Source organism: Lycium barbarum, chromosome 2 (assembly GCF_019175385.1).
Source record: "Lycium barbarum isolate Lr01 chromosome 2, ASM1917538v2, whole genome shotgun sequence".
Classification (NCBI taxonomy): Eukaryota; Viridiplantae; Streptophyta; class Magnoliopsida; order Solanales; family Solanaceae; genus Lycium; species Lycium barbarum.
In genome coordinates, this window is record NC_083338.1 from 94,826,300 (window position 1) to 94,836,088 (window position 9,789).

Sequence of the window (9,789 nt, forward strand, 5' to 3'; positions counted from 1 at the left end):
AGGTGTAGTGGGTTTTGAAGTCTCCGGCCAATGAGAAAGTTTTGATGTATCAACGTAGGTGTTCAGCAGGTGTGTATTGGTATGCTTGAATCTGATCGAAGTTTGCTTCCCCAAGAATTTGAGAATTTTGTCTGCGATATCTCCCCATCCCGAGTTATGCGTAATTTCTGGGATGATGACTGCATTCATCCTATCCCCCATCAATGACTCAATGTGTATGAAACGACCATAGCTATTAAAGTTTACGAAAACCCTCTAATAGTAGGCTTGAGATTTCCATCCTTATTTTCTGTAAAAAATTCCTGGTCGTTTGGAGGCTTGTATGAGAGCCTCACACACTCGCCGGAAGTTTTCCTCTTCTATTTTGATTTTTTAAGAGAATCTTTTCCCCCTTTCAATCAGAACAAACCACCCGTCGCCAGAATCTATAATCTCAAAAGATTTCTCCCCACAAACAAAAGAAGATTTTGTTCTCCATGAGAAAAGAAAGAAAAATGATGATTAATAGAAAAGAGTTGGTCGGAAAAAGTTCTAGGTGGCTGGAAAAAGGTTCTTAGTGGTCGGAAATAGAATCCGGTTCATTTGGGAAGAGAAAGAAGGTCGGAAAAAGGTGCAGGTTGGTCGGAAATGGATCTGGGTCATGTCGGAGCAGTAGAAGAGATGGTCGGAAAGAAGGTTAGAGGAGAGAGAAAAGTCTGAAAAGGGTTTTGAAACTTACCTCGGGGTTTGGGCCTGGAAGCATTTTTTTAAATGCTTATTGCATTGGAAGATAAATTCAAAGGAGAGCTTTTGAAGGTGTGTAAATGAGCTTTGCTCAATTGAGGAGTAGTCTCCGATCCCTTATTTTCTTTTGATGCACCCATATAGTTCCAGTTTGTTTAGAGGATTGGCTGTCCTTTGGAGAGAACCATATGTTGTAGGTTTCTCCTCTTTTGGTATACCACTTGTATACGTCCAAGTTGGCCTTGTTATGATTAATGAAATCTTTTACTTGATCAAAAAAAAAAAATTAGCTTTTTTCCTCAAGTGGAAGTCAAAAAGGGAAGTATTGTGTTTCAAGGTTCTTCTTATCGGACCAGCACTGATCTGTTAATGAACCATTTTTGTATCGTTTCGGTGTTGAACTGATATCGAAGGGGTCATTGGAACTTCCTGCCAAACATTTAGAAAGATAAGGATTATTGTACATCTCAATACCAATATAAACTTTGTTGGTCCCAGTTTAGATGTTTGTGATGCCCTATCTTGCCATTGTGGAATCCTTGCCACATCCATGAAAGACTTGGTCTCTAAGACATAAGAGATTGATTTTGAGTTGGTAGTATGCCCAAGAAACGGAGGATCTTGTCTTTTATTTCTCCCTATTCACAGTTGGATTTTCATGCCGAAATAATGATGGAAGATTTTCTGTTATCCAGCCATGTCTTAATCCTAACATGATGACATAGCTGTTAAAGTTCTGGAAAACTCTATTAGTGTAAACTTGCATTTTCCATCCTCATCATCTGCAATGATTCTCTTTCGCCTAAGAAGCCTGTTCAGAGCATCACATACCCTCCGCAAATTTTCTTAAACTCTCCTGATGCGCTCTATTAATGAGAACCATTTATTACCATCATCATTGATCTCTAATAACTCAAAAGAGTTTTTACCGAAATAACAAATATTTTATTCACCATCATTAAAGAGGTAATAAATTTCATTGGAATAAATGCTCGTGGGGGAAGGAAAAAAGAAAAGGAGAGTTTAGAAAGTAGGCCCCATTTCCCAAGTCATGGCCTCTTTCTGTCTCTTTGCTTTTTTAAAATTTCCCTCTTTTTGGTGCAATCACAATTCAAAAACACTTCTTCTTTTTTTGAGCTTATAAGTTACTTAAATTCAGCTAAATCCAAACAGCCTCACAGACCCATAGAGGATGGAATAGCCAAAGAGTGTTGGTAGGGAGATAAGAGTAACTTTCTAGTTCAAAGGGGGAGGGCGGATGGAGTTTAAGCCTGGGAAGTTGGGTTTAGAATTTAAATGGATGTTGACAAGTTTCAGTTTGAGAAACTCTAGAGCGATTTTTAATACAAGAGGCACAATAATTGGAAGTGAAAATGTTAAATGGTGGAGTTGGTTTTGATGAAGGCACAGGCTTTAGTGAAACACCCTTATCTTTTAGAATTATTAAAATTCTAGAAAATGGAAAGATGAATATGTTTTTCCTTAGAAACCCATCTGCCAATAACATTACCATAACGTTCAAAGGCAAGCAAAAGAAGTAAGAGAATACAACATATCCATTGTAACGAGGAGTGATTAATATCCGCCTAACAAGTCCAGGTTTTCTTTCAATCCATCAAACCAAGAGTCTTTACATTATATCTTTCCTTAAGTACGGACGATTTATTATCAGAATAAGAAAAAGACTTTCTTTCCATCAAAAGTTTTGGAATGATCCGTCGGAGAAATGATCATTAAAAAATAATACATGGGGATGGAAAGCATGGAAATTAGGACCCGGGAGGGAAAGAGAAAGTGGACAGTTAGGGATCTTTCTTGTATTTCATTTAGTCGTTCTAAATTTTAGTAGAGACATTTTATCAACATCTTTCTTCTACTCTTCCAATTATTATTTCATAAGACAAATATGAAAACAAAAATATGTCTTAAATGTAAACCTCTGAGGACTTGATGCCTAGTCTAAGCTAGGAAACAAATCAAATACGGATTACACCATTTTAGACAAATGATGCTAACCTCTTTTTTTTTTTTTTTTTTTTTTTTTAACCATGGTGTCCAGGCCAGCTTGCGTGCACCTCGACTAATTCCACTGGATACCTGCCACTTTCCATTAGCAATAGGTATCATGTAATTATGCTCTTCAACAGTTATTATATGACTATGCCCACCAAGGCTAGGATAGATGGAAAGAAATGACCTAATATTTTATGTCTCTGTTAGGATGGTATTAACCTTCTTTCCATGTCCTATCTTTTCAACTCCATCATCTCTTTGAATTTGGAAGTGATCAATTAGTGAGTTTTCATACCAAGGCTCAATCCAATAAGGTGTAGCATCTACCAGTTTCACCATATCCCTCTTCTTCAATTTTTACAAGGTAATAAACTGTATATGAATCATCAACACAAAGTATTGGAAACCAAAATGAAGTGTTTACATCAGTGGATCCAAACCAAAAGGATAAGCTATAGACAAGGCTAAACCCTATATTATCTCATAAGGACACTAGGATGCCTATAACAGAAACTGGATCATCTACATACTCTGATTTACACCAATAACAAAACATAAGAATACAATTCATCTTAATCCTTTGTAAGGAACTACTATTATCTTCAAAACACCTAGAATTGCTTTCCTTCCAAATTGTTGCACCGGACAATTTCCATCTGTCTTCGTTTGTGCTGCTATCCCCCTCTGAATTCCAGCTTGTCAGAACTTCTGAGGTTCTTCCTGGCATTGTCCATCTTATATCTCTAAACCTTATCAACAAATCTCGTAACTGACTGGTCAACATGCAATTTACAAATAGATGGCTAATTGTCTCTGCATTTTGACCACATAAGTAACATCTTGAACTCATATGAATTCCCCCTTTTCTTAGATTCTCACGAGTTAACACTGATGCTTTCAACACCAACCAGGTAAATTGTTGCTTTTAGAATTCTCTCTTTCTTTTTGCTTTTAGATTACAATCTCATTACGATGTTATTCTTTTTCCCTTTTCATTTATGCTGGGACCATTAAATTGTTTCATGTAATCGCCAAAAGTGTGTGATTTGTTCCTAATTTACAAGTCACAAGTTATCTTATGTGAACTGCATCTAATAAGAAGTCAAAAGTTGTTATGTCCTGTGTTTTCGCATAATTGGAAATCTTGAAAATAATTAGAACTTGTATATTATAAGGCAATATTTTGATTTTTGTTAATATGCCTATGTTGTTTGTGGAAGTATTGGTGCGAAGACATCGGGGAAGGCCAAGGGCAAATTTGGAATTTCCGAAAATTAGTTTCGGAAATTACAAAACGAGAGTTTTAACGAATTGGGCTCAACAAAAATTTAAGAGAAATTAGGCCCAAAACCATAGGGGTGGCCGGCCATTAAGGCTTGGCCCAAGCCCAAGTATTTAATTACCATGTGACAATTATTAAGGGGGCAATATTATATAGTCATGCTAATCCATTAGAATGTTCAAGAAGAACTATTAAAACAAAAAAAAAATTGAAGAACCCCCAAAAGGAGCTCTCGGCCGAGCAACAAGAAAGGAAAGAAAAAAAAAATTCCTAGCTTTGATTCCAATCCTAAAAATCTTATTCTTCTTGTATTCATAGAGTATGCAAGACGCTCTCCGACGTGATACAATTGGTTTGGCAAGAGAGCGACGTTTGCGGCAAGTCGGAATTTCAAGAGAAAGGTAAGAATTTCTCCTTCTTTGTGTTATGGAACATGTATGAATGTTATAATGATTGGAATAAGACGAGAATTATGTGGTAGTGATGCATGTGTGTGCAGCCGTGGGTGTGTGTGTGTGATGGTGTAAGGCCGTGGGCCTAGTGGAGGTGAAGGGGAGACGTAAATTAAATTTATTTAGCTTGTTAGTGGCGTCGTTGTGACATTTACGACGTAAATAAAGGTTTAACGCCGTAAGTTGGTGTCGAATTTGCATGTGTATTGTTATGGGAAATTATGCGTTTTAAGATAGTTATTATGTAATCATGCAAGTAAAGGTCTAAAGTGGAAATTAATGTTGTTGTTAATGAACTCGGGAGGAAACAACGTGAGTTAGTAGGTTCGTCGTAGTTGTTGACGTTTCGGATAGAATATGGAAAGTGGCGGATTACTTGAATTCATGTATATTGCTTGGAATATTATTGGAATACGTTTGAATAACCTTGAATGAGAAAATGAATACGATAATATTGATGTTAGTTTGATGTTGTGAAGTTCGAATGAAAGTCGTCGCTTTATGTAGAAAAGAAGAATATTGACGTTAGACCTATTTTGTTGTGATTCGTGATGTCATTGGTATTGTGGGTTGTTGTTGATGATATATTAAGCCGAGATAAGCCTCGGGAATGTTATATGTATAGGGGAAGTGCTGCCGAAATTTCGGTAGACAAATACATAGTTAAATGAATTCTTGAAGTCTTGAAATTCCTAATTGGTAACTTTGACCATTTGTAGATTCTGAGCGAAACGGGATTTGAGTTTTGACGAGCGTAAGACGCTTATAAGGTATGTAAGGCTACCCATTCCTTCTTTTGGCATGTCTTAGGTATACTAGGTCGATATTGGAGCCCCGAGGGCAATTCTGTTCATGGAAATCCGAATTTGAAATCGAGTACTATTCATTCAATTGAATTGAACTATAAAACTCATATTTTGTTGAAAAGTAATCAAAGGTCCGAAATTTATGCAAATGTAATCGAACCGCTTCGAAACTTCCATGTATGATCCCATAGGCCCCGAATGCCGTAATTCATGTCCGCCACCTCGACTTGACCCGAGGTGGGCCCGCTAACCCCGAGACTCCTTTGTTTACTCTATTAGGCTCATTTTTGTATAACGTCAACAAGAATCTTTGTTTATGAATTTGGCCATCATAAAATAATGTGTTGATTTCCATGATATTCTAAATTATATTTTGAGCTATAAATATCATTTTGGAAATACTATTGTGAAATGAGCCCCGTATTGACCGTTGAATTAACATATGATTTTATTAAGTTTCAAAAGGTGTTTTAATATATAAATTGCATTGTCTGCTCACGACTCCGCTCGTGCCCTTATTATGACTTCGTTCACCGGTTCCCGAGCCGGCTATGGTTCGTGCGCGCTATGATAAATTCGGCCGTATGCTGTGTTACGGTTCCCGAGACCTCGCCATAGGGCCGGGTTCCGTTTGGAGTTATGCTGTGATATGACTGGTGATATGTTATGATGATATGTGTATTCGGGGATGTACGAAGATTTGAACCTTCTGGTGTTATGCTGTGTGTGGCACCAGCGTCGGAGTGGTGACCACGTTCCTGAGCTTTTGCATGATTTTAATTGCATTATGTATATATGTTTTCAGTGTAGATTTTGATATTCTGTTCAGTATTCCCCTTTTGTATCCCGTTTGTTTCAGTTATGATTTACGTTTCTGTACTCTATGTAAACATCGTTCGTACTGACCCCCTTTCTTCGGGGGCTGCGTTTCATGCCCGCAGGTACAGACACCGGTGATCCACCACTGTAGGCTCCACTTTCTGCTATTTCGGAGCGCTCCCTTTCATCCGGAGTCCACATATTGGTATATATGTCTTTTGCTGCACATATACTTCTGTATATCTGACTATTTGGGTACAGCGGGGCCCTGTCCCATTATATGTTTTCGTTCTGGAGTTGTAGAGGCCTGTAGTCATATATGTGGGTCGAGGGTCCTATATGTGTCTGTTTTGTTTACGATTTGCGTCTTAATGCGGTCCGTCTGTTTTGGTGGCCAAACTGGCCCCTATGTTGCATCAGTGTATATATGATCGGCGATGTGTATTCCGCCGCTCCTTTTGACTTTGGATATGATATCTTTGCAAGTGTGACCGCTTAAGACAATATTTGATTTTAAATCTGTTTCAATGATTAATACGAGATCTGAGATAATCTATAGTATGACGATTTGGTATGTTGTCTGTCCGGGTGCCCAAGTAGGGCGCCAGTCGCGGCCCACGGGGCTGGGTCGTGACAAAAGTAGACTTTCGAAATAAGCATAAATGATACAGTATTTCACTTTCCTGCAAAAACCTTCTATAAAGGACACCAATATCAAATTCTCAAAGAAACAGTTCCACTGGAAATTATCTTTTATAACATTAGCTACCATCGCTAACAAACCAAAAAAATCATTTCTACCCCGCGATACAAAACTCATTAAAGTCGACTATTACTTCGAGGATTCTTCATATTGACAATAAACAAAACTATGCACCAGCTATGCAAGCTCATAAGCTAAGCTCATGCTTCAGATCAACCCAAAGAAACAATTTTCACCAAACAAAATTAACCAGGCACTAATGCCCCTATTTTGTGCTGGTCTTTAATTTTTGCCCCTCGTAACAAGTAACTTTTTTATGGGGCATAAGTTTATACTTCCCATCACAATATCCCACAAGTTATGTCCCATTAGGCATAAGTTCGATTGCTAAGTGGCAAAAATTCATGACCAAAAATTAAAGACCAGCCCATTTGAAGGACAATTCGTGCAATTTAGAGCTCAGTGAAAGGTGTAAAGCAAAAACGCTAAATTAAAAAGAAAAAAGAGTATAAGTAGGAGAGTAGAGTGAAGTAACCTGCATGGAGTTGTTGGTGGTACAAGACTTCTCTTGAGCACCCATTCAAGCTTCCACAAACCCCCCAATTTCACTTTTACTTCTTCTTCAATTAGGGTTTTCAGTTAAAAAAAAAAAAAAAACTTTGGAGAAGCTAATTCAGTGATGAATTTGGATCAGTTAAAACCTAACCTAATCATCACCGATATGATACGAGTGCATCTTGGAAACTCCTTTTTCCTGTTGTTGATCTTTTTTTATTATTATTATATTATATTATTATCTCTTCTATTCTCTCCCTCTCGTGTTGGGAAAATACAGTAGACAAGTGCATTCGGTTGTTTTTTTCTATGACAGACATGCCCTTGGTTTCCCTTGAAAATAGCGGATACTACCACTAACAGGGGAATTCTTTCGCTTTAAGGAGGGAAAATTTACGCGCTTTCTTTCTACTATCTGGATTCGGGTCGGACAAAAAATCGCCCCGATACCTGCAAATCGGGTTGGTTATCCTGGTTTTCATTTACACGCTCCTTAAAAAAATATGGCATTGCCCTTCTTTTGGGGTGATTTTTAAATTTTGCCCCTCATATTTGCAGTTTTTAAATTTTGCCCCTCATATTTGTGGTCTTTAAGTTTTGTCCTTAGCTTGGATACCTGAGGTTCTGGGTTCGAACCCCTGCTCAGGCATAAAATAAAAAAATAATTTCGCAAGGCAGGGCTGCAGGGAGTGTATGCCGGATCCGGCATAAAGTCATTAAGGAAAAACTAAAGTTATGCCGGAGGGGGCATAACTTTTCCTCAAGGTATAGTTTAGTTATGCCCTATGGGGCAAAACTTTTCCTTAAGGAACTATGTCTTATGGGACAGACTTTTAATTAAGGCATAACCAAAAGTATGCTTCATAAGGCAGAACTTTTCCTTAAGGCAAACTTTTAGTTATGCCTTAAGAAAAAGTTCCGCCTTATGGGGCATACTTTTAGTTATATTTTATGGTGCACACTTTTAGTTAAGGCATAACTAAAAGTATGTCCCATAAGGCGGAACTTTTCGTTAAGGCATAATTAAAAGTTTGCCTTGAAAAGTAAAAAAAAAAAAATATATATATATATATATATATATATATATATATGTCTCAAGGCAAAGTCTACCCCCTCCGGCATAACTTTAGTTTTTCCTTAAGGATTGTATGCCGGATCCGGCATACACTCCCCCTAGCCCTGCCTTGCGAAATTTTATTTTATTTTATGCCTGAGCGGGGGTTCGAACCCAGAACCTCAGGTATCCAAGCGAAGGGCAAAACTTAAAGAACACAAATATGAGGGGCAAAATTTAAAGACCACCCCAAAAGAAGGGAATCCGTGCAAAAAAATGAAAAAATATTAATACGGATAACATTTTGACTATTTTACTTTCTTAAAATATTTCACCATATTATCTTTGCTCAGTAAATATTTACTACTATATCTCTATGCTAAGTTGCCAACTCCATCAATGATGTACTCCCTTTTAAATTTAAATGTTGTAATTAATACAAAGGGTAAAATGTGAAAAAGATATCTAATTTTATCTTGATTTTTAAAAAGAGAAAATACATCATTTCTCCCTAAACTTGGTCGCACAACTCACTTTAACAACTAAACTTAACTTGTAATTACATACCCTCCTAATCTAGTATGAAGTGAAATTAATACCACCTCCCATGCTGACGTGGCAAAAAAATATATAAAAGCTCATAAATATTTTTAAAAAGGGTGGGCCCCATTTAATATTTGCATCGGCCAATAAAAATAATAAACGAAAATAGAGATGGGCCCAGGCCCTTTCTCCTTCTTCTAACCCCCCTCCTTTCTACCCCCGCCCCCTTCCCCCAATCTCTCTCTTTCTTTTCCATATGTGCCATGTCTGCTCATCTTTTCTTCCTTAAAAAAAAAAAAAAAAAAACAAAAAAAAACTTTCCTTTCTTTATCTAGCAGTCCCTAGGGTTCAACCACATAAATCATTCTTTTAAGTCTTGGACCATTTCCAATTGCAAGTGTTTGTAATAATATCAAAGATTTCATAACCAATGCTGCTGGAAAATGTACAGAGCAAAAGGTTTGGGCATGGGTTTCCACTACTACTCAGAAATTGAAGCGGGTAGTGATGGTTCTAATGGAGTTTCGCCGAACGATGGTGGTACTGCTACTGTCTGGCACTACAAATCTGAAGTGAAGTTATACCCAAAAGAAGAAGAAAAATCGCAGAGGAAAAAGAGGAACGAAGTGGAGTTTTCGGGAATCAAATAGAGAAGAAAGTTTTGAAGGAGATTGATGAGAAAGTTTTACGGGATAATGAAATTGAGAGTTAGAGAAGAGGAAAGAACAAATTGGTGGCTCTGAGGTGGCTATTAGTGGCTCTGAGGCGGCTGTGATGTGGTGCTGACAAGGTAGTGACTTGGCGCATGTATAATGCACCTTCCATTGTGAGAGTGGTAT

The 9,789-nt window shown here is 37.6% G+C and overlaps 1 protein-coding gene and 1 long non-coding RNA gene across 7 annotated transcripts in view; one reads left to right on the top strand and one right to left on the bottom strand.

Annotated features, from left to right (window-relative positions):
• The window catches only part of LOC132626638 (uncharacterized), a 61,809-nt gene extending 54,134 nt beyond the window's left edge, over positions 1 to 7,675 (bottom strand). For 3 of the 6 annotated variants that reach the window (XM_060341571.1, XM_060341570.1, XM_060341572.1), the window contains exon 1: positions 7,334 to 7,666. In XM_060341571.1, the coding sequence (XP_060197554.1) occupies positions 7,334 to 7,378 (45 nt within the window). In that variant the 5' untranslated portion in view covers positions 7,379 to 7,666. Of the gene's footprint in view, positions 1 to 7,333 lie in introns of all 6 variants that reach the window. The other 3 variants (XM_060341569.1, XM_060341574.1, XM_060341573.1) reach the window with 3 other exon arrangements.
• On the top strand, positions 3,968 to 6,809 carry LOC132626639 (uncharacterized). Its single transcript, XR_009577527.1, has 3 exons — positions 3,968 to 4,419; positions 5,190 to 5,240; positions 6,218 to 6,809. It is a non-coding gene; the product is annotated as an uncharacterized LOC132626639 (long non-coding RNA).
• Positions 7,676 to 9,789: the final 2,114 nt, after the last annotated feature.